The following is a 26,984-nucleotide window of genomic DNA, read 5'->3' as shown; positions in this document are numbered from 1 at the left end:
TCTAATCAAATTATAATCATGATTAGATGCAATTGTTTCATTGTTACGATAATCAAATTAGTTTCAAGAGTTTATTATAACAATTAACCATTGCTCAACAATTTAATCATAAAATTTGATCAAGAGAGGATAATAATTAACAATTAACTGATTGAAATTAAAATAGTTCCGATGAAAGTTAAATGTCTCAATAGAAACGACAATTAAATTAAAATCAATTTCTTTTCTTGGTTAAATCAAATGAGCGGCACTTTCGGTGATTCTGTTGATACAATTAAATATATTTGTTAATCGTGAGAAACTAATCAAGTACAATCAACTAACTGTTCACTTGTAAACAATTAGCTTCCTGATTGTGACAATTAAATCAAATATGAAATTGAAGGTGAGAAAATCCCAGTCTCAAGTAACTTAGTTTTCCAATGGGCTTAAAAATTGATTTATGATTAATTTTAATTCAGTTCAAGGTTCGGCCAATGATCTTTATCATTGAGAATCAGTTGATTAACCCCTTAACAATCAATATGTTTAACTTAATCACTTTCAATCAATCAGGAAAATAGATGTTAAAGTTGATCAACAATTTAAAAGTTTCACTTTAAAACCCAATCAACCATCAAACAATTAACCATTATTTTGATTTAAAAGCCTCTGATGATTAACAATTTCCTCCAACTTTCGTAAACATTAATTAATTAATGAAAATAACACAATTTAAACTCTATTGATTATACTGATTTCCTTTTCCAACAATTAAACAATCAACAATTTCCTCTGATTTCATCATAATCCACCATTTAATTGTTACTATTGCTGGACATTTAATTATTTGATCAAAAAATTTACTTAATTCATGATTTTAGGTAAAATTAACAATCATGATTAACAATTGATTAACCAATGGTCGTGATTAAGGTAAATTGTTTAAATTGTTCATTGTTGATCATTATCTGTTCCTGGTTCAGTTGATTATTGTGATTTCCTTTTATTGTTAATCATGAATTGAACTTGAACTCACCAGGAATCTGTATTTAGTTAATTTAGTTTTCTATTTATCATTATGAACATTATGATTAGTTAATCAAAAAGCAATTAACATTTCAACGTTGATTAATTTTCATTCACTTCCTTACCTGTAACTAAATTAATAAAAAAACAACAACAACAAACATTAGAAAAGTTTATTATGTATTAATTACCATTGGAAAATTACAAGTCACAATTAAGTGTAAATTGTAAAGTTTAATTGTGATATTTTGTTGTAAAAGTCTTTTAAATTGGACAATTAACTTCAATGAAAGATTTGAACAATTTGGTATAATCAGAATCAGATCCTAACAAGTTTTAACATTTGAATCCTCTAAATTACATGAGAGTGATTTGTCTAATTGTCAGCTTAATTGTTACCTTGATAATCGGTTGACCAGTCGAGCGATATAATAGATTTACCTGTTCTCATCTTAATCTTCATTATCATCTTTTTACCTTTACTTTCACTATTTACCTGAGCCATTCAAATGTAATTCTCACTTTCAATTGTCATCCTCAAGGTCAACCAGAAATAATCATCATCATCATCATCATCATCTCTGTCACACTGAATGCACTCATAAGTCCTTAAGATGATTTTCTCATCCAAATCTTCATCTTCCGTTTAGTGTTTCATTGAGAAAGGTAAATAGGAAACGGAAATGATTAGACTTTCTTTTGAGAAAAAAAATTCTCATCAAAATTGATTTAATTAACTTGTTTTTCTCGTTGATATGGTAAGAAAAATAAAGTTACAATCAAGTTAATCATCACAATTTATACAATCAATAAGTTGATTAACATACAGAAACTTTTAACAGTCTATTGTTTATAAGTTGATAATTAGTTGATTGATAACCGATTGATCAAATTTAATTGTTATCACAATTTAAGTCTAATAATATATAATATTTAATGATGAATAAGGAAGCAATAATAATCAAGCTGATGAATTAAATACAAAGTCAATCTTGAGGTCAACTAGTTAACTTAATTTAGTTTACAATTAGCGGGTCTGGTTGTTGGAAGAGTTGAATTACAAGTTAGTAATTTAAACTAAATCAACGAAAGCAATTAAAAAACTACATTTTCCCCCTTAATTATCATCTTAATCTTCTTCCTCTTTTGTTAATTATTTTCTACGATAATTAACAAACACCAACGTTAATTAATCAGATTAAATCTAAATCAGAGTTACCATTACCCAGACACCGAGTTTATTTTCACAAAATTTAACAATTGAATTAAATTTAATTTTGCTAACTGTTAATTTTTATGTTTCCTTGTGTAACAATTCAAATTACTTGGGAATCTTGATTTAATCACGATTTTAATTGTTTACCCAATAAACTTTTAATTGTTGAGATTCTTGTGTATTCAATGCGAATGAGTAACAATCAAAGTAAACAATTTACTATTATTTCATTAATTGTCTTCCTCATTCATCAATTTCTAGTAAATTAATTAATTTCATTGGAATCAATTATTAAACAATCAACGAATTGAGTTGATTAACTTAATTGCTGGTGATGTTGATTGCAGTTCAAAATGATTAACATAACAAATAATTAATCTTTAATCATTATTACATTCAAATGGAAAGTGAAATTTTTCAATTGATTAGGTTAATCATAATCAACAGTTTTTTTTGTAAACACAATTAACTAATTCACATTAATTAACTTGCATTGAAGGTTAACCTGATTAATTGTTATTGTTTTTTTTTGTTTCAAACTTGCCTTTGTTTAATTGTCAAAGTTAATTAAATCTTGAATCAATTCATTTGATGAGATTAAATTTGATTGCCAACAATTAGGCTTTACAATTAAAACAATTGTTACAATTTTTAATTGCTGATCAAAGTTAATTGTAAAAAAGTGAAATCAACTGCCCATTGATGATCAAATATTATTTTGCTCAATCATTAACAATTAATTGTCCTTAATTATTAATACAATCAACTACCAACCCTGTCTGATACGTTGGTTAATTGTGGTCACAAACTAATTAATATTAATTTAATAATCAACGAATCACAATCACGTTTAAATTGTTGATTTTTTTACAAAATTACGAAAATTAAACAATTAATCAGTGTCCAGAAAGTTTGTTAACAATTTAACAATTTAAAAATTGTTTCCTTGATTAATTGTTATTCACGACAATCACTTAATTTAGTTAATCTAATAAGTATCATTACAATTAACAATTAGCTAATTGTGATATGTAGTTGGTACCTTTAATTTTTGTTGCTGGTTAATCCAATTAATTTTAATCACGGTTGAATCGCGATTACAATTCATGATTAAGTTAATTACTTTCCTTTACTTTTAATAGAATCAAACAATTTACTGATTATCGGATGATCATTGTTATTGATTAGCTTAAAATATTAAAAAACAGCTGAAAAAATGATCAACAATTAACAGGTAACGGGGAAACAATTAATTTAATTTTCTTGTCTTGCAGATCAACAATTAATTTAAATTGTTCACTCGTCGATACTGATTGTAAAACTAATTTAATCTCATCTATTTAAATATAACTTTTAATTTGATTTGCATAAATTAGTATATCTGTTAATTTAATTGTTTCACTGAAAACCAAATCAAGCAAACCTTAACAATTAACAAAAATGAAAGTAACTATTACCTGATATTTAATTACAATTAACATCAGTTTCCTTGTTTCTTAATTTAAATTGTTCATTATAGACAAAATTCCGGTTCTCATTGTCAGTAGCAATTAGTAAATCATCAGCAGCAATTTAGACATCCTTTTGGTATCACTACAATTAAAACAATTAATAGATACACTAAACAATTTAAATTGTAGCTAATCATTTAATTGTCATTGTTTTTTTTATCAACAAAAAAAAATATCAAGTTGTTGTTGATTTTTTGTTAACAATTAACTTTAATTCAATAATCAACTGAATGTCATTGATTTCCAGTCAACCAAAGTGATTTAATGATTAGTTTCAATTTTAATTAAAGAAGCCTTTTTACACCAATTAACCTTGAGAATCAAACAATTAACTATCAACGGTAATCCTTTGTCCTGTCAAGGTTTTCAATCAATTTTAATTGCGATGAAAAAAATTAAATCCTAATTAGTGATGAAATTAATTCATCGATAAACAATCATTAAGATTTTTAAACTTAATCAACTGTTAACTAGTTACTATTAATATCTATTGTTTAATTGTTGAAAAACACTTAATCATAAAATGGCAACAATTAACTGTGTTAATTTAAATAATTAAGTCATGATTGATTAAAAGTAGCCAATGTTATTATTATCACTTAATCAGTTGATTAAATTTGAAATATATATATAAAGGAAACGAGTTATCATTACAATTAATTGTGTTAATTGCAGTGAAAATGATTAAATTGAATCGCAGTTAATGATTATAATTAACCAAACAATCATTTGAATGTTATTAAAATAATATTTATATGATATTATTAAACAATTAATATAATTTCAAAATTGTTTTGTCAAATTTTGTTAACCAACCACTGGACTGGATTATCAATTAACCTGTTAATGATTAAGATGAAAATGATTAACTTGACGATGATTGTTTTAAATACAAGATTAAATTTACAGGTAATTTGATTTAAGACCAGCAATCAACCACACATAACAATTGTAATTGTTGCTTTTTCATGTTGATACGTGATCATTGTTAAATGTTTATAATAACAAGGATCAAATGTAATCAACAATCAAGACAAGAATTGAAATTGAGATAATCAAGTTAAAAATAAGCCACGAATTTTGTTAAATGTGATTATCCAAAGTAAATTGTTTAAATATCAAATTTCCGGGACAATTTTCATACAATTAAATATTGGATATTCATAGTTGACCATTTAACCATTTATTTCACTTTGGGCTGACCAGTAAATTGGTCAACAATAATGATAATCTTAAAAGTGATCTAAGTACAACCGGAAAGATGTTAACGATTAACGATTATGGTGTTGGTGTTGGTGATGAATTGGTAATAATTAAAGGTTTCTAACCAACGGATGAGCGAAATTAATTGTAATACTCCACCTTAGAAGTAACAATTTACCCTGTAAGATGAGAAGGAAGAGAAAAGAATAGAATATTAATAAGAGAGAGAGAGAGAGAAAAAGGAAGCAAATAAAGAAAATTAAATCGACACTCGTGATATTTTATCTTCCGTTGTCACAATTTTCGCTCGTTACCCAATTTGACCGTCTTTTGTTTAATCTTCATCTTGATTGTCATCTTTTCCAACACCATCTTAATCCTCCGTCTTAATCGTTTGCATATAACATGGCATCTTTATCCACCTTATCCTCCTCCTCAATACCATGTAATGGACCACACCTCAAGTTATTAATTTCTCTTGTGTTTTCTAACAATAATATGATCAAACTAATAACAATGATTATCTTGATTGTTATTATTATTGTCATCTAATAACAATATAATTTGAGTCAACTGTTCCGTGGAAATGAGACTCGCCTTGTCTTGCTTTCTTTTTCATCGTCATCTTCTTGATCTTCATTTATCTTCTTTTACTTTTCTTTAAGTTAATCCATTGTAATCCCTTCAATTGGACTTGTTGTTGTTGTTGTTGTTGTTGTTGTTGTTTAAAAGTCAGAATTGAGAATATGCTGTCAACGACCAATGAATAGAAATCGTTAATTCATGTTAGGTTCAATCTCTTCTGTCATGGGATCATCACCAACATGGATTAACAATGAATATAACTTAGAAAATCATATTGTTCCAATTCGCTGATCATCATAACTGTTTAATTGAACATAATCTTGAAATTGTGGGCAAAAAATATTCTCTTCCGTTTCTTGATTTATTCCCATCGTCCATTTGTGAAATTCATCCATTGAAAATTTACTATTTTTGTGATTAAGAAAAAGAAGAGAAAAGAAATATACAATTAGATTAATGATTACGATTAGATTTTAATTGTTTTCGGCAATTAATTTTCACTACCTACATTTGCAACACAACAACAATTTATTGATAAATTAAATGTTGATTATTAATTTTTATTTCCAGTCTAAATTGATACTCTCCATTATTGTTAATCAGTTTTAATGTAAATCATTTAATTTCAATTCTAAAAATAAGATAGATTCATTTTTGATTACGGAAAAAGAGAAATCATCAACAAGATAATCAGTTTGATTGTTTAACCCGTTATTTGAGTATTGAAGTAAATTAACTTGTATAGTTAATATCTATTGTGATTTTGTTAATGATTAAATCAACTTTTTTAAATAGTATTTAAGAAAGCAAAAAATGAGGAAATTAGTTTAATTTAACTATTAACGCTCCGAGTAAATTGTTATTTATGTGTAGGCCTTTTCTCATATTTAAAAGTTAAGATGAAAATTAACAATTAATTGATCAAATTACTTGAAAAGTTAAAACATAATCGATTAACTAATTTCTTAAATAACAAAAAAACTCATCTTTGTTGCTATTTAGTAAGTTATCTTAATCATCATCAGTAACAATCAACATCATCATTAGCAACAATCAACTTCAGTAGCTTTGGCTACCTAATAATAGGTTTATGTTAAGTCAAACAATTTAAACTTTTCATTGAAGCTCAATTAAGAATTAAAATTGATCACCGATAAATCGGACTACTTAACAATTAGTATTATGTTTTAATTTGAAATCTTAATTGTTATTAAAGTTAACACATCTTTCTTCTTAATCTCATCGCCATTTAATTAATCATTATCAACAGAACATCATTTTCTGATAATACTTTCGCTCTCATTCAAAATAAGTTCAATCAACTTGATTTTCATTAACAATTGAATCAATTCAAGTTTTTTTTTTCAAATCAATAGATTGATTAGCCTTATTATAATTAACTGATCAACAATCTAATTAATCTGACAATTAAAAGTCTATTCTTAATGAAGGAAGAAAAGTCCATGAGAAAAACGAAATATAATTTCATATGAATGGAATAAGTTTTTTTTCCTTCACGAATCACAATCATCAAATTGTTCTGATTAACATCAATTAATTTGATTAATGAATAGAAAAAAAAGTAAATTGTATTAGATTAAGTTTTAAATTGAAAGTGTGGATAATATAATACACCTTAATGATGGATAATATAATCAAGGGGATGATAAACAATCACTTTCAACAAAAGCGAAATGACTTTTTGATTGTAATTATTATCGAGTTGATTAGGATGTTGTTGTTTTTCATATGATAATGGTAATCGTTGTTGATAATAATTAGCATGATTAGATGACAGGCAAGTGAATACGCGATTATTGATACAATTAACTATATCATAGTTTGACCTCTCATGATGACCTTTTTTTTTATATTGCCTCTTTAATTCATTTGGATTTCATCAACAACCAAACATGAAAATCAGAAAATCATCATAATGAAATCATGTTGATTAACAATAGATGAAAGAAAGAGAATTGAATCAATCAACAAGTTTATTATTATTATTATTTATTCTGATCCATTGTTAATGGTTGTGCTAATTATCTGACCTAATCAATTCAACAATTAGCTTTGACCGCTAATTTTTTTTTTGATTTACTTTGTTTCTCTTGATTCACTCTTTTTCCTTCATATTCTGTAAGTATCATAAAAATTAAAAGTTAATCTCATACCTTGATCATAATCTGAGCCGATTAAGTCTTGTTGAGATGATGATGATGTTGTTTGAATGATTTGAGTTGAGTTATTGACCAAGACCGAGAAAGTAACATGATTGTTATCAATTAATGATAATTAAACATTTATAACAGTAAACGTTACTTGATGTTGACGATGATGCAAAAATATAAGAAGAGATTAAAGAAATTGGAAAATCCAAAGATCATGATGGATTAGCAGTAGTTGAATTGTCAATGATCTTTATCTTTCTTATAGCCATGGGTTAGAAAATCATCCGCGTATTAAGATGTTAACCAGCAAAATTGATACATTTAGAAGAAAAAACCAAAGTAATTTACGATTAAATAGATGATAACATCAAAATGATAACATCGAGGCCACAGGTTGATTCTATTCTTAGCTTTGAGTAACCTTTTTCACAGTAAGTCAATAAGTGAAGGTATGAGAGTGAGTGAGAGAAAGGGAGAGAGAGAGAGAAACATCAACAGGTAAATGTGATTAAATTGGAAAAACATGATCAAGAAATAATGAGTCGTAATCGTGATAATATTCATCTTGATCATCGCACATCGTACTTACTCAAATCAAATTAGTGTTTATGATCTTAATGTTGCAAAATGTTTTCTCTTCAACGTAAAAGAAACTGATTTAAGATGATGATGATGATAATAGTGTAGATGTCCAAGCATAATTAAGTTGCAATGTTTTTAAATACTATTACAATACTACTGTTCTTTCTAGTGATGTATTAATCTCAGCTATCTTTTGGCTTCACTTGTGCTGCAAAAAGCTTTGATCACGAATTTGAATTTGAACCAAAGAAGCCAAGTGATAATCCAACATGATGATGATGATGATGATAATCTAAAGGTGATGTCTAATCGTCAAGGATTAATTAGATATTATTATCGCCCAAACCTAATATTGTTTGGTTACGGATTGCTCCTTGAATGCAAAAACCATATCAAAAAAAGAGAGAAAGGAGATATCATCATGTTGAAATTTCTATTCCAATCCATTTAATTAAACCATTCCATCAACAAATGACTCCAATAGTCTGCTAAATTTACTTCCAATTTGGCCTCTTACTTTCCGTGGCTCATCCAAATTAACTTTGCTTGATTATGATCATGCCAATCGATGAAGATGATACGTTTAACTGAATCGGAAGACTGTAAAAAGTAAGCGAGAAGAAACAAAAATGGCGATAGGAAATAGAGAAGAATAAAAAAAAGAGAAATGAGTCAAAAGGTTGAAAACAAATTTACCCAAATCAGGTTGTTGGCTGATTAGAGAAGATAGAAAATAATTTACCTTAGTAACATGTTCTTCTTCGTTCTTCATGTTCCAACATTCAATTCAAATCAGCAACATGATGATGATAAAAAGAAGATGAGTAAAATTAAAAAAGAGAGCGAAAAAATAACATTAATATTTACCTTTAACTAACCTATTCAAATGAAGGGCTAACCTTTTCATTCAAATAAATTAACTGACCAACTAAAGATAAACCAACAATTAACACCTTTAATTTAGAAACATGTTTATTATATTTAACACTATTAACAAGACAGATGTTACAGTTGATTAATTGGTTAATTATTAATAAGATTAAAACCACAATTAAAAAGAAACGAGAATGTTAATCTAATTAAGAGAAAACGGTTAATCAAATTAACGGAAGAAAAAAAATTCCATAGAAATTGAAATTTCTACCCATAGGTGGCTCTCTTTTCACCCGCTTCGTTTTCTTATTTTTTGTTTACATTTTTGTTTCCTTAATTGTCATTGATTATTAATCACTTTTAGTTAATTGTCGCTATGGAATTTTAATTTTTTGTTTACGTTTGTTTATTGTCTATTGTCAGGATGTTTGATTTGCTGCATGTTTACGTCAATTGGTGTTTATTGTAAAATCTACGGTCAGTTATCAATTCGTTTGGTGATATTGATACATAATCAATTTTTGCAATTGTGTTAACCTGATTTGGTTGTTTAAATTGTTGTTACAAGTTAAATGTTAGTAATTTATTTCAGACAATTAACAATCAACAAGCTACATTATAATCAACATATTGTGTCTCATAAGATGATTGTGTATGTTATGGTGATGTTGTTAAGAGGGACAGTTTTTACTCAATCCAATTTGGTCAACAAACTGATCAACTTAATCACCATAATAAAATAAATGTTTTCGTTGATTAAATTTGGTTTAATTGTTAAACCAGTTAATCTCTATCTTATACAAATGATTGCTGATTGATTTAGTTTACCATGTTTACCAAGACGAGGTTACATTTGATTTCCATTGGGCTTGTTGGTCTAATTTGAATTATTTGGGTGGAGTTGATACAATTTAATTGTGTGTGGATGTGATTTAATTGTATTACAAGATAATCAACAAACATACACTTAGTTAATTGATGGTTAACAACGATTATTAATCATTATGATAAATATATTAATTGTTAAAAAGGTGAAACAGAAATTGAACAAAATTTGATATCTTAACCAATGGATTGTGATTTAAATCACCCAAACCTTTCCATCTCTAATTGTTGATTAATTTACCAAATCAATGAACAGTTTAACATAATCGACCTGCAATTTAACCACCACCACAATAATTAGATTTAATTATCATTATGATAATCAATAGATTGACTTTAAAATTAACATCATTCATGGTGAAACTTAATCAACAAAATAACATTGTGACCTGAATATGAGAAATTTAATTGTTAATCATTGATAACATATTAGTATCTTTACAATCAATGAAAGTTGAACAATTTAACTTGATTATCTAATGATGTTATTATTAAATAATAAAACATAACACCCTTTAAATTGATTGTTGTTGAACAATTGATTAAATTGTTGCCGCAAGGTACAAATTGTTTGAACAACAACAAAAAAGTAATACAACTAATCACTAATTTGCTGATTGTTGATTAACTTAAAATAATCATTTAATTATCGTACCAAGAAAACAATAATTTGCTGACTATCACAATTAGTTGATTGTAATGTGAAATCTTCAAATGATTGACTTACAGATGATTAACCTGGAGATGAAAATTAATCATTGCCACTGATTATTATGATAATAGTACCAAACAATTTACAATTAACTTTCAACTCAAGTAACAGTTGAGAGGTTAAAGGTTAAATTAGTACAGTTAATATGCTTAATCACGTTCCAACAATTTACCAACAATCAACATAGACCTTTAAATATGAAACATAATTTGCCAAATGAATTGACAACATTTTTCAAATACTTCCAGTTAACAATTAATTCAGTTGATTGTTTGATAACAATCAAAATTGAAAAGCTAATTGTTGACTTTATCAAGAACAATTTACTTATTCATTTAATTTGATCGTGATTAACTTTGATGAAACCAACAATTAACCAATAATTTAACTTTTTTACCACAATTTTGAGCGTTAATTGTGATTAAAATTCAACTGATCATCTTAATAGAGTTAATTTGATTTCTTGATTAATCTAAATGTCTAAAAATATAAATGGCCAAATATGAGCAATTTAATTAACTAATCATCTCTTAATCGCTCGTCGATTTAAAGATTAACGATTATGTTCAAGATTTAAATTCGATAAAAAAAAACTTTAAAAGTTAATTGTAACTAAGGAAATCAAATGAGAAATAATCAAAATTAACATTTGATCAAGAAATTAAAACAAAATAATCAACTGATCATCTTGATTAACTTAACACACCTTCAAATTTAATCAAACAGATCGATGATATTAATAATATTAAAAGTTTTGATTGTTGATTATTTGCATTAAAACAACAGGAAAACATGATTGTTGTTAAATTGTTGTTAACAACAATTTAATTATAACTGTAATCAGTTTAATAAGAAACCTAATCAAGTCAACTACTGTTTCCGTTTAAATTGTGATATTTATATCAACATGATTTAAGTATTTGTTTCAATCAACATTTTTAATAGTTTTCTTCCAATCGGTTAATTGTTAATTGATCAACTAATCAATTTGATTAATGGTCAACTAGTTAATCAACTAACTCTTCCTCTTTCAGTCACTCACACACCTTAATCAATACACTAATTGTAGCTAATCAATTAAATTACTGTTCTCATGCTTTTGTTTCAATTGACCAGCAAAAGTTAATTTCATCATTTTCAGCCTTGACTTTTTGATTGTCTTTCAATTAATTGTTTCAATTGTTATCAAATTAAAGTAACAATTAACTATTGCCAATGTTTCATCAGGATTTATATTTAATTTCTGAATCGCAACGAAAAAAAAGTTCAATATCTTAATCTTGGATCTTAATTTCCTCTTGATTAACTGATTAATATCACAATCAGATTTAATTGTTATTTAGATAACTACAATTAGCATATAAGAAACTAGTAAATCTAAATTAAAAATATGATCTAAAAAACAACCAACAATTAACTTTCTCCTGATGCGAAAATAAAAATTGACATTTTAAAGGTTGATTGTGTTTCGGCAACAACAACAACAAAAACAATAACAATCAGTTGATGATAATTAAGATTAGGATTAAGATGCAGATTAATGTAAAGATGAGGATGAGGATGAAGTGATGAGGATGAAAAGATGATAAAATGAGCCAGAATTCAGGAAGAACCAAACCTTTAAGAGCAAATCGATTAGCTGATTAACTTTACCTGTTGATTCCTGTTGATCTGTTTTTACCTGTTGTGTGTTGAATTATAATTATAATTGTTTCCTCTTAATTTGTTCAAATCTAATCTTCATTGTTATTGTAGAAAATCAAGTTAATCATTTAATTGTTTGGATGTTGATTAACCTTTTTTTAAATTGTTCCTTAAATCATTTAATCCACCCTATGCTTCCAGCAAGAGCTATACAAGTTAATCAAGGATTAACCTTTGATTAAATTAATTGCTACCAAGTAACGAACGTTTTTTTAATCACTATTAGTAAATATTAACAATTAACTATCAACTATGAAATTATTCACTATTCATTAGATTTTATTTCTTAATTGTTACGAAAATCGGTAATAATTAACTGATGATAGTTCAACAGTCAATGTCTAATTGTTAACTTAGTTGGGAATAGGAAGTTAATCAAGTAAAGTGATTGTTAATTGTTGCCAGTTTAATCATATTCATAATTTAACCTTTTTGATTGTCAATTGTGATTCAAATTATCCCTGAGAAATTAGTTAATCAGGATAATTAACTGAAAAATCTTAATTAGTAGAGTAACAATTGGTTCAATTTGAAAACTCACTATGATTTGTTTTAATTATTACAATTTGAAATTGATTATATTACAATTTAATAGTATAAATGATAAAATTAAAGTTAAATTAGTTTATTTTACAAAAAGTTTACAAGGTTAATGGTTAATTATAATCAAATAATCATCTTCATCGTCTTGATTAGAGTCAAAATCTTTAATTGTAACTCTCATCAATCATTTGATTAAACTGATACAGTTAACTGATTAGTGATTAAAAATAATTACAGTTTAAAGGTTGGGATGATTAACTAATCACAAATAAATAAACAATCATCAAATTAAATCGTATATAAATATAAATGTATCATCTAATTGGTATTAATTAACCCTTAACAATTTACAATCACAATTTATTGATAATAAACTGATTTAACTGTTAATCAATAACTGATCAACAACGGTAATAATAATTGAACAAGAAAAACAAAACTAAATCAACTAATTTAGTTTATTAATATCATCACTTTTATCATTTATACAATTAGATTTAATTGTGAGATTAAATAAAAAGTTAATCAACTTATTTGCGTCCTATTGATTAACTTTTAATCAACTGAAATGAAATGATTTAACCACCTACAGATTTAATCACAATTAACACTTTAGACTATTAATAATAACAATTAACAACGATATCAACGAAACGCTAATTAAAATTAAATGATAACAACGATAACAATTTAGTGAAACTTTTCACAATTAGAAAATTAAATTGTTACTTTTTCGTAACAATCAAGGTTGATTATTAATTTTGTGTAAATATGTTTGGTAACAATTTAAATTTTTTCTGCTCAAATGATCTTAATTGTTATTCATTTTGATTCGTTGACAATTGTAATCACAATCAGTAGGATGATTAACTTTTTAACAGTTAAACATGAAAAAAAAGGTTTGTCACTATTTGAATAGTTAACTAATAATTTAGTAATTTAATTGGGTGTAAATTGTTGTCAACTGTTGATGATTAGTTTGTTGGGTGAATCTGATTTTTTGCTTTCTCAACTAAATTGTCAATGTTAATTGTTATCCCGAATCATTAATTATAAATCATGATTAACAACTCAACAAACAAAAACCCCTTTAGGTTAACCATTAAAATCAACGCTTCCGTTGATTTGTTATTATTTTCAACAATTAACTTAACCATTATCAATATTGTTTTAAATTGTTGGATGATTATGATTTATAAATTGTTCACCTTGATTAAAAATTAAATCAATTTGAATGAATCTTATTTTTCAAATATCAAATCAATAGATTCGATTGTTAAATCAAGTGAAACTTAATTGTTGACATTGAAAATGTTTCTTCAATTAATTGGTGGCAATTGGTTTAATTAATTGTTGGATAAAATTGGAGGTTAATTCAATTTGAATGAATCAAGAGAGAGATAAAAAAATTAAAATTAATAACCAATTTGTTATTTAATCATTTCAATTTCAATTTGATTGATATATATTGATAACAATTAACTAACATTATGATATAAAAAAAAAAGTTTATCATTCATGATAATCAAGGTTATCAACATAACTGAATTAAAAAAAGCTACAATTAACTAATAACAATCTAACACTTAATAACTATGATTAGAAAATGATAATGAACAATTAATTTTAAACAACAAATCAAGAAACAGTTGACAATTGATTGTGATAACAATCAAGGAATCAAATTTACTCTCAAAATATGTAATCACCTTTCAGACAATTAACGTTTGTAACATAAGTAAACAGTTAATTGTTGGTTAAGCTAAATAGTAATAGACAGGATTAAAAAAGATAATAATTATAATCATTATCATCATAATCATAATCAAGATGATGGTTTATTTAAATTGTGACGATGAACAAAAAAAAAATTAGCCTCAGAGTGAAGGATAAATCAACCTTGGTGACGTTTTTTTGTTCACTATTCATTTGATTCAGTAAATAACAGGTAACAATTTAATGTTAACAATCAAGTTAAATATACAGAATTAGATTCTATAGTTAATGATAAACAAAAAACAGATGATGATGAAGATGATGAAATAATATAAACATGAATGAAATTCAGGTCAATCATCAACCCTGTAAGTCAATGAGTCAAAATGTATTTAAACCATTTTTTCATTCAGGTAAATGAGTAGGTCTCATTCATTAGGACAGGTTGTTGTATCATGGGAGGAAGAGAGTGAGAGAGAGTTGGTGATGATGAAGATGAAGATGATGATGGTGAAAATTGAATCAAACTGTTGACAGGTCAAGTGTAATGTTGTCTATTTGTTTCTTAAAATATCAATATTTTTGTAATAATTTTAATCTCTCCCACTTTGAATTGTATATTTATTGATATTCAATCAACTGATTAAAGTGTTAATCTATCAACTGTTTTAATATTTGATTGTGATTATAAATAATCAACTCCTGATATCAAGTAAAACCCAAAATCTGATGTAAACTATTGATTTTAATATTAAATGTATTGGCCACTTACTGAATATTATTATTATTATTGTAATCAACTCATAAATTAACTTATATTTAACTGAATTTTTTCATATAAATTATATTTCTAAATTCAATCTAAATGAATGGTCATAATCGTCTTCATCTAGATCAGTCCGTTGGCCTGATAACTAAATCAGTCGGTAGTCAGTATCATCAGTGAGCTAACTAATCGGCTCTCGATAATCAACTAACCAAGAAACAACAATTTGCGAAAAAATAAATTTCTGATATTTTCTTTATTCTGAAATCAGATAAACATGATATTTAAAATTCATCATCATCATATTATCAACATTAAGATGATAATAAGTAGCAAATATTATCATGATAATATTCAAAGTGACCTCAAGGCTATCTGACCAACCGGCTAGCAAATATTACATGGTATTAAGCTGTAAAGGTCAAGTTAAAAAAGCCATTGAATCAATGACCAAGTATCATAAATATCATCATAGTAATAATATTAACAAGGGCGGAGAAAAGGAAACAAAAAAACCAGAAAGTAAAACTTTTCAGTGAATTTCTGGTTTTCTGGTTACCAGGAATATCCTGGAAAAGTGTAAAATATTGACCACCCATTAATCCAAGTTAATTATGATCAGTTAATTACATGGATTTAGTTTTATAACAATTTTATGCGATGATAATTACATGTACTTGTTATCAAATTCATTTAAATTTCGTTAGAACGAAAAAAAAGTTGAGAAAAAATCGTTACCTTGAGATTTTTTTCTCTTCTCTTTTTAAGAAGAGATTTAAAAAAAGAGAAGAAAAAAAATCCACCACTGACCTACCTTAAGGAATAAAAAACGCCACCAATTCTCATCATCTTTCTCCACCTTCTCTCTCTCTCTCTCTCTCTCTCTCTCTCTCTCTCTCTCTCATTCTAATACAAATACATATATTAAACTCAAGCCTGTTTGTCCTCGCACAGCGCGTGGGTATGCATCAAGTTGCCTCCCAAGTTGGATGACGAGTCAGGTTAGGTGAGCATCGAGTGAGATGATGGGGAGAGAGGAAGGAAGAGAGAGAGAGAAAGGGAGAGAGAGATGATGATGATGATGTAGGAATAAGTTGTTCAGTGATATGTTGTTACTCGTAGCGGTCTGTTGATTAGACGATGGCTTTACCTGAATCATTGCCATCAATGACTGAACATCATCTTCAGTGTTTACCTTTTTTACCAATTTAATATTCACTAAATTTCATCATTTTTTATTCATCGCAATTTAATTTAATTATTTTTATTTACTTTTCTATTTCTAATTTAAGTGATTCAATTTACGGATTTTTATCTCAATGGAAATAATTAAGATGAACAATTTAACAGTTCGATGTTTAATTCATCATCTTATCTTTCGTTAATTGTGAATTGGAAACTTTTCCTTTGCTAGTTAATCATTAATGACAATGTGAAAATTTCAGCATCTTATTAATCCAATTGTGTTTTCATCATCAATTTGTTAACAGCAAAACTTAACAAACGGATTAAATTTAACAACAACAATTAAAGTTTCTTCTTCTTCAGTGTATTTATTTCAACAACTACTCTTGGATAATAACAATCAAACAACAACAACAATCAATTGATCTGATTAATGATGATGTATCTTAATGAGGAATCAGAAAATGGATTTGGGACAATTAATGAGTCCAAAGCTAAAAAGATGACCAATTGGACCAACATTTTCAATCACTGGAAACGTAAGGGTAAAGTTGATAAAAATGGTGTCATCAGCTCAGCCAATGTTAATTTGTCAATGAGCCAATCTCATCATCCTCATCAATTGCACAATCCACCTCAACATCAACATCATCTCCAACAACAACAACAACAACAACATTACCCTCATCACCATCATGGTCATAATTCAACTCATCAAGTTTACCCGATCCATCAACCTTACCAGTTTGGGTCACTTGCTGTTAGGCACAATGGATCCGGTTTACCGGGACTGATTGACCAGTACAATACATCAAATATTGGCGGTGGGGGAGGTGGTGGTGTTGGTGTGTTGACTGATGCTAGATACCAACGACCGTCTGGTTTACAGGGACGTGTAAATAAATTTGCCTCCGTCTCTGCGGGTACTGGTGCCAATTTTTACCTTGCTTATCCAACCGGTTCCTCTTTATTGGCACCAAATCAAGTGAATTCATCCTCACCATGTTCATTGAATATACGTTATCCATCATCGGCACCATCAACAACACTACATTCATCAATCCGTCCAACCTCATCAAGTCGACATCAACGAGCCAACATACTTTCAACTCCATGGGAACCAATGATTTCAGCAAATTCATCCGCTAATCACAATCAATCAGCTGAATGTACTTGCTGTGAATCAATGGGAACAGATCATCAAATAGGAGCAGAAGGAGCTGGTCCTGGTGTTGGTGGTCGTTGTGGTGGGGAAATTAGTTTATTAGGTAAAACAACATTAAAAAATATTAAAAAATCAGCTACTGGCTCAGTGCGATCGCGATCATCAATTAAATCATCTTATTGTGCTTCTAATTTTGATGTTGTTGATGAAACCATGTCAACCGGATTATCCCATGTTAGTTCAAGGCTTCATCATGGTACAGTTAATGGTAAATCAATGAAATCGTCGTCAACTCGATCCCATCGAACTGTTTCCTTTGCGACGGTCAATGAACGATTTCTAAAAGTACTTAAAAGATCAGTTAAAAATCCATCGGGTTCGGTTGTTTCGAGAAGATCAATTTTAGAATGTGATCTGACCGCTTACGATTTAGTTGAACAACATGAGACTTGTATTGAAGATGAAGATGTAATTATTGAAGAAGAGAAGGAAAATCAATCTAATCATCGACACTATGCCAACCATTCAAGTGAATATCTAAGTGAAGATGAAGATGATGATATGGATGATCATCATTCTCGTCATCATCATCGTCCACCCTCAATGTCGGCGTCGGCAAATGGGCTACATTCAATCTCGAAACATGGACACAATTTGTTACCTCGTTTAGGTGAATCTTCACTTCGAGGTAAATCTCGAGGTAAATCGATCTCAACAGTTGACCTGTCCACCTCTCAACGACCAGTAATTACCGATGGAAAGGCCAGTTTACGTAAAGGATTAAGAATCGGAGGTCAAGGGATGTCACTTTTTCCATCAGCGGTGGAATCATCAAAGTCTTCAACAACATCTAATTCAACAAACGGAGGAGTAATTAAATCTCGTAGTTCAGAATCCATTTTATCTGATAAATCAAGTTCGATAATTAGTTCTAACCTTACCGATCGACCTGCTTCATGTCTCTTATTACCTTTACCTGAGCCAGATTACGACAGTGAGGCAGCTAGTGGAGAGGAAGAGAGTAAACGAGGAACTGGTAACAGAACGAGTCGAAATCAATTTGGGCCAAAAAGTGGACCTAAATTGCTACGAGACGCTCAATCATTTACTTCACTTCATCAACCACAATTAAATGAGACACCAATCAAAGGAGGTAATTTAACCTCTACACCAATAGCACGAAATGTCCAGAATCTTGGTGAGACTCGATCACTTGATCGTCGAGCCAAACGTAGAGGTCAATTGCGACAAGCGATTTCCTCAAGCTCACTGATTGGTAATTCAATCGATGAGAAATCAGTTAATTGTGACAATATTAAAGGATCCACACCATCGATACCAAGTGATAACAGTAATTACATGTCAAAGGTTAAATCGATATTGAAAAAATCAGTTACCTGGAATGAATCAGTTACAAAGACTTCCTCAAGATCATCCCCACCCTCATCTTTATCATCCGGAAATGCTGCTAATTGTGATAATACAAACGGATTTACCAATAATTGTGACAGTGATTTTATCAATTATAATAAGTGTTCATCGTCATCATCAATCATCACCAATGGTTTAACAACCTTGCCAAGAATCCGAGGTCGATGGTCAAGTGAAAGGTCAACTAATAGTATAAATAGTGCCAACAAATTAAAAGGGTCAAAGGTAAAGAAACATGTTCACTTTGGATGTTCAAAAGATGACGATAGTTTAATCATTGAACATATTGGTGATAATACAATTTTCGAGGAAGATGAAGAACCAATTTACGATGATATTGCAAATATAATCACTACGAGTGACCAATCATCTAATGGTCATCATCAAACTCCATGTCAATCACCTGAAAAACAACCTTTGACCTCACGTTTACCTCAATCAACATCATTACCACCTCCACCTCCTCCACCACCACTACCAACACATTCACTTGTACCTTCATCACCGCCAACTCAATTAACTCCTAATTCAGATTATAAAGGTTTAATTAGTAAATCAGGTAACTTACAATCAGCTGATAATCAAGTTAATTGTCTTAATATCAACGAATCAACATCATCATTAAAAACTTATGGGACCAATGATGAAACCAAAGAAATGTCAACACGTCGAGTCTATGGAATCCTTGAAATCGGTAAGTTTTCAAACAATCAATTAATTAGATCAAATTGTTTAACTTAAATTAATCATCATTGTGATCAGGAAAAGAAAACAACAATTAAACTAATTGTTTACCTGATGAAAGATAAACACAAATGAAAAACGTTTTATCAAAACAGAAACAAGGAAATGAACTAAGGTAAAAACAAAAGTCTAACTTGATTAATTAATCTAATTAACTGGTAATTAAATTGAACACAAAGGAAACAATAATCATAATTGATTAATTAATTGTTAACTTGTTGATTATCATTATCATCTTAAATTGTTGATTTCAAGGTGACCCAGAAAACATTTTAAGTGTCAAGCTAAATAAGGTGATGAAATTTATGATTTAGTTGACCAATTAAATTATTATATCATAATTTGATTCTAGATTAAATTTCTTGATACCAAATGATTAATATTATTAAATCAAGTTAATTTAGTTTCTCACTATTTATAATAAACTGACCTGTCCTTTAATTTTTACCTTGTACTTGGTCAACTATTAACTGACCAGGTAACTTTAATCATCTGAAAACCTTAATTGTTGACGCGTTATATTTATATTTATGATTATGTTGATTGTGTGAGAAGGAAGAAGATAATCAAGTTGATGAATTAATTGTGACAATTTATAAATTGTTAATGTCCAGTGTGTGTGTGTGAATGTGTTTCCATTGTTTTTCATTGTGATGTCCAAGGTAAGGGAAACATGTTGATAGATATTAATTAAATTGAAGCTTAATTATAATTGTCCACTTGACTTGATGTTAACAACAGCTAAACAATTTAGGTCACAATTATGAGGAAGACACTAATCTGATCAACAACAATCAAGAGTAACAATTAAAATACAAACAAGATCAACTGAATACACGAATCGTGTTTAATTTGTTAATTTTGTCTGTAGTTTTTTTTTTGTTACCGTAAACTTAAATCATCTAGTTAATTGTTGATGATTAAATCATTTTTCACTTAATCATTAATGTCATTTCATTTTTTTTTGCCTAATCATTTGTAACAATCAATTTAGCCTCTTAATTGTTTCACCTCTTTCATTTTGTTTGACATATCAATTCACAAAGGGAAGTTAATTGTTGGTCTCAATTTTATTTGATTACACTTTTAATATTGTAAACAATTTACTAATCAATAGCAAGCTAATTAAACAATAGTAAATTGTGTCAACGGTGGATGACAATCAATGGATTCAATTGAAATTGATTGTTGAAAATTGAATTTAGTTTCTGGTTAAATTGTTAAGTTAATCAACTGGTTTGTTTTTGTAACAATTTGTATCTCATTGAACTAATTTTCTTGTAAATCAAATCAAAAATCAATGAGAAACTAATTTTCAATTGGAAGATGCTAATTGTGATTAACTTTAATCATTAATTAATAGTTTGAGACAGTGAAAAAAAAACAACAAGTTAAAACCTGATTAACAATTAAGAAACCTTTAGGGTAACATTGGATAACAGGTAAACACAATTAACTGATTACATTTGTCATTAAATGAAAAAATTAATAATAACAATTTAATTGAAACAAAGCAAATAAACAAATAATCAACAACAATTAACTTAAATTGTAAACTGACCATTAAGATGACCTAAATTATTTTCATCATTTCAATTTTTTCCTTTACAATTTAAATTGTTGTTGTTTGTTGATCTGGATCATGTTTAGTTGATTGTCAATGTTAATCAACAATTAAATGTCTTCTTTGTGTCCCTCCTTAATCATGATTATGTTTAACTGCACACAATTTGATTGATTGTCCGACAGCAAACTGACCAACAGTTAATCATAATAAATATTTAGTGATAACAATTAACTTAAATTTGACCTTATATTTGAGATTAGATTACAATAATCTCATCTTAATCAATGTTGATTGATTAATTGTTCAAGTTTAATCCTCTTAATATTAATCATTAATGATTAATCTTAAATAATTGAAATTGATTCACTAATTTAAATGAAAACTGTGAACAATTTTCAATTGTAGGATCAATGTACTTGGTGTTGTTGTGGTTAATTGTTAAAACCAACAATTAAGTTAATCATTGTAAATGAAGAAGAAAAATTTTCGTAATCAAATCAACCTAAATTAAAGAATCAGTGGGTTTGATTAATCAGAAAAATTAATTTCTTTCTTAACTTTTGTTGTTGTTGATTGTTTGTTAATTTTTCTTCATGAAAATTAGCTTGTTAGAGTTGAATCAAATTAAATGATTGTTAATTAAATAGTGATTTTGTTTACAACTGAAACAATATGATACTGATTATAATCACAATTAAAATTAGAAGCTAAAGTTATTTAAAGATCATGAATAAAACTAATTGTTACCAACGATTTAACCACAAAAAAAAGCAACTACAATTTAGAGACATGATGAAAATTTTAACCATCATCATGATTAAGATGTTGATTGTTGATTGTTAAACTAAATCTTTTTGATTGCTCTTTTAATTGTGATTACTTTCCTTTTCCTTCAACATTTTTGATCCCATGTTAATTACAATTAATGTGATTTTGTTTTCAATGTTTATGATGGTTTGAGGACCTTGAAGAGTTGATTTAGTTTGATGATTTCAAACAATTTACGGCAAATCACTTGATCATCATTTCCTTTGATAATTGTTTAACCATTACTTTGATTGCTGTGAACAATGAAAAAAACAACAATTTATGTTACACATTAAATTAAGATTGAAAGTATAAAGTATAAAGTTAATGATGATGATCGGTATGTTAATGATTAGTAAATTGTTGTAAATACGAAAAGTTGTTTTACTTCAACAATCAAAGTTGGATTATCATTTGAATACCAAGAACAATTAACTAAGTAATTACATTGTACTTCCAGTGGATTACAGAAATAATCTTGAGTTAATCAATATCGATGGTGATAAGTAAATTAAAAAAAGAAAGACTTAATTTACCAATTCCAGTAATCAGTTAATTGTGACTCGTTAAAGAAACTATGAAATATACTTTTCGTTTTAATTGTTATTCAAACACGATCATGTATTGATTATGAATGTCTAATATTTGACTTTGAGTCACGTTAATAGCTTCGAGGTGTAAACTGAATTAAAATCAGATTCTTTAGTTAATTTATTATCACCATCATCGTAATTATAATCATCATGATCAACTGCAATATCTTTAATGATGTAATCCACTTAATGAACAAGTTATTGATTCCAAAATCCCTTTAATCAGTTTTTCAGTTGTTTGGGTTATCCAATGAATACGCTAAATGCAAATACAATTTAACTAAAACAATTTAATGACAAAATATCCTCGATTAGTGGTAATTAATCTTAATAGTGAGAGAGGAAAAAGAAAATTATTAATAAATTGTTAAGATGAAATTGAAATTATCAAAATACTTACATGATTATCGATATATATTCAAATAAATCAAGATCATCATCATAATCATAATATAATAATAATTATTATCATTTTTGATTTACTACCAACTTATTATCAACATGATAACTTGTTGATTTATTTTTAACTTTAATCAACAGAAAATTCAATCAACTGTTATTAAACCATCATCTTCATTTGAATGTGATTTAATTTAACAGTTACCTTAATATAAAGTTATGATGGTGATCATCATCATCATCATCATCATCAAGATGATGAGAAAAATTTCATTTCTCATTGACACCGTAAAAATACAGTTATCATAATCATCATCAACTCAATTTGATTATAACTGTTTTGGGAAACAATTAAACATTAATCTAAAAAAGATAATCTAAAATTGAATGTTCATCTATTACAACAACATTAGATTACAAGAATTAAGAGATTATCCTAGAAAATTAGGACATGAAAGATGAAGAAAATGTTATTAGATCAAAATGAAATTGATGATGATGATGATGAGAGATTAAATTAGATTGTTGATTAATACGAATCAATGTTTTCTATTATCATCAATTTTCCCTTTACGTCTTCAATTGTTTGCTTTTTTTCCCGAATCAATGCTTTTCAATTGGTGTTAATTATTTTCCGTTTCCTCCTTCTGAACATCAACAGATCACAAATTAAATTGTCTTGAGATTTACACTTAATTACTGGATTAAGAGAATTAACTGTTAAAACGAGTTAACAGTATACAGATTTAATCGGTTGGATTTACAAGCCAAGGTTGTGGATTGAAAGGATTAGATTATTAATTTGTATTCTAAATCCATTCCTTTTGAGAGATTTTCGCTTTAATCGTTGTCCTTCACATGGAAATCGTCATACAGGGTGTATATCAAGTAGAGAGATTGGCTGAAGAAAAAGAGAATAGAATAAAAGAAAAAGATTAATACGAATGATAGAGTTTAGAGCAAGGTTATTAAAGGTAAATGAAAGGGAAAAGAAGAATCGAAAACACAACAATTAGAAGAGAAAAGAAATTGTTATTGAGTTGTTAAATTATTTTCTATTAAATCATATTAGTAATAATAAGAGAAAACAAATTGCGGTCAGTTTACTGGTTACGCTAAAATTTAAACTTCCAACAAAAGTATTACTATGAGATCAGTGTTACGAATTGAAATATATGTATTATAAGGGTTTGGGATGATGATAATAATAATCATGATGATAGAATGATGATGATTAGAGGAGAAACAATCAAGAGTGAAGAGAATGAGCTAAATGGTAATTGTAAGGAATCAAGTGAGAGTGATTAAGCCTCAGGGTTTAATTGTCTATGCTTGATAAGTTAAAATGGCAATTGTAACTGTTATTTGATTGAAAGAATTGAGTAAACTATTGTGTCGATGATTAACCAGAAAACGGTTCAACTGTTTTTCATACTGATTAAGATTATCAATATAATAAGAATATGAGTATTTATAAATTGAATGTTGATTTAGTTTCTCTCTTGAATGTTGTTTTCTGGCTTTACTGTTGTTTGATTGAGTAAAATTCAATTTAGTTTCATTACCTCAAGTTTTCTGGTCATTCCAAGTGATTCTGTTTGTTTATTAGTGTGTTCCTATTTTGATTCAACCATTGATTTCCATGATTAACTTTAGGAGAGGCTTGATAAGTAAGTTAATCAGAATCAGGTTTGACTCAGAAATTTTCACCCATCCAAGTGACTCCTTCAAAATTGAATCTCATTGAAAATGGTTAACTTGATCACTGGACTGAATTTGATAACCGATACTCTTGTCTGGTTGTTGTTGTTGTTGTTGATATGGTGACAAGAAATTTGTAATGGTCACTCAGGGTCAGGGGGAAACTGAGCCATTAGAAATTTAAAGCTTTCGATGATCTAAAATGATATTTGAAGAAAACAAGATGAGGAGGTTTAAGAAAGAGATTAATTTGTAGAAGGTAAAATTATCAGTGAATTAGATTGACAGGAGAAAGAGTAAAGAGAATTAAACTAATCATCAGAAAAGGATTAAGTGAAACCATAACAAGAGTATTTTCAAGATTATCTATTAGTAAAAAAGTGTCCACACCCAATAAGCTTAACACTCGGTTGATACTTGACTGAGTATCAATTTCTTTGGGCCTTTCCCTCCAATAATCAACTAGAGCTTATAAAGTACAACAGGGATCCCGGAAGTAGCCTTGTCATGGTGAGTCCAAATTGTGATAGAGCATATTAATTATGGTTAATCATTTCCACTTTTCTAGTGAAGTCTAATAAACAACCTAATATAGGAAAAAGAGAAGAGAAAAAAAAATCCAATCAAAAGTGAAACAAATTAAATGACATCATTTTTGGAAGAAAAAGAAAATTAAGTAAATTAATCATACTTACATCAGATTATTCCAACTAATATAATTCATCTGGTTAACAATTAGTTAAAATACGAAAAGGTCACAATTAAATCTACAGTATTAGTGTAGGAAACAATCAAAATTAAGATTGATTGACCAACACCTTAATAGATCCCAATAGACAAAACAATGACAAGGAAACTGCAACGTTCATTTTGATGTTAAAAATGGGTTAGTACTTTTAAAAGCTAAGTAATAATTGTTCACCTGTAATTAAGAAATACCTTAATTAGCCCATCAATAATAAAGATTAACAATAGATCACTAATTAAATGATAACGAAACAATAAATTAACGTCAGTTCAATAATCACATTTGGAGATTTGGTGAAAATATCCAATCCTTTTGGTATCTTTTTCTTGGATTCGATACAAAAAGATTTTCTTTTTTTCATCATAATTAATGAATTAATTTTAGTTATTAATAAGTGGAAGTGATTTATTAAAAGTGAAAAATATAATTTCTAAGTGTATCCTCAACGTAAAAACAATAAAATAAAGTCGAAATAATATTTACATTATTAGTGAAGTGAAAAGAAAAGTAAGTACCCCTCCCCCGAAAAAGCCATGCTTGTTTTACCAAAGAGTAATAATAATACTCTTTGTGTTTTACATACACAAACGATACACAAACGCTAACTAAACGATATTTAACCGAATTTTAACCGAATTTTACTCCAGAAATGGATAAAGAATATACAATTGAAAACCACAAGGAAAACCTACAAATGATGAGAGATTGCATGGGCTATCCACCCAATGCAGATCATTGCCACTCGATCCTTCAATATGTGGAAATAGATCGTCTGATTGAGAAGCAACTTTGGGCTGGTAAAATCGTTGAATCACCACAACTAATAGAAAAACTGGAAATAACTGAAGTGTGTGTTGACCAACTCAAAGAATATATTGAGGTAATTGGAAACATCATAAATGAAAAGAGAACGGAATCACCACCACCAGAACAAATCATTACCAAGAGAGCTCCTGGTCGACCACCGCTAAATAAAAATAAGCCTCTTCTAAATGCGAAACCAATTGTGAGAACTTCATCACGTAAGAAGAACACTCCCATGACAGAACCACAGGAAGAGCCATGCACTTCAACACCAATACAACAAGAAATAGAAAGGACCGAAACCATGATAATTAAAAAGCCGAAATTATCGCATAACATTTTCAAGAACCAAAATCAAATAGCTC

General features: G+C 28.1%; 1 protein-coding gene and 2 long non-coding RNA genes across 4 annotated transcripts in view; 1 reads left to right on the top strand and 2 right to left on the bottom strand.

Moving 5' to 3' along the window:
* Window positions 1-4,902: 4,902 nt before the first annotated feature.
* LOC128392389 (uncharacterized) lies at window positions 4,903-9,381 on the bottom strand. 2 transcript variants are annotated; one of them, XR_008325991.1, is made up of 6 exons: window positions 9,144-9,381; window positions 9,019-9,042; window positions 8,284-8,876; window positions 7,698-8,115; window positions 5,210-6,154; window positions 4,903-5,117 (listed from the first exon to the last, which is right to left on the bottom strand). It is a non-coding gene; the product is annotated as an uncharacterized LOC128392389 (long non-coding RNA). The 2 variants fall into 2 exon arrangements; XR_008325990.1 differs by having other exon boundaries at window positions 5,253-6,154; window positions 9,144-9,380.
* Window positions 9,382-16,568: 7,187 nt separating this feature from the next.
* Window positions 16,569-26,984, top strand: part of LOC128392145 (serine-rich adhesin for platelets-like) — a 29,155-nt gene continuing 18,739 nt past the window's right edge. The window contains exon 1 of the mRNA XM_053352125.1: window positions 16,569-19,950. Within this exon, the coding sequence (XP_053208100.1) occupies window positions 17,094-19,950 (2,857 nt within the window). The 5' untranslated portion in view covers window positions 16,569-17,093. The remainder of the gene's footprint in view (window positions 19,951-26,984) is intronic.
* On the bottom strand, window positions 21,462-26,138 carry LOC128392147 (uncharacterized). Its single transcript, XR_008325945.1, has 5 exons — window positions 25,763-26,138; window positions 25,458-25,653; window positions 24,932-25,264; window positions 23,368-24,267; window positions 21,462-23,293 (listed from the first exon to the last, which is right to left on the bottom strand). It is a non-coding gene; the product is annotated as an uncharacterized LOC128392147 (long non-coding RNA).

This window comes from Panonychus citri, unplaced genomic scaffold (genome assembly GCF_014898815.1).
Source record: "Panonychus citri isolate SS breed McGregor unplaced genomic scaffold, ASM1489881v1 Contig00136, whole genome shotgun sequence".
Taxonomy (NCBI): Eukaryota; Metazoa; Arthropoda; class Arachnida; order Trombidiformes; family Tetranychidae; genus Panonychus; species Panonychus citri.
This window is presented reverse-complemented; position numbering and strand designations above follow the sequence as displayed.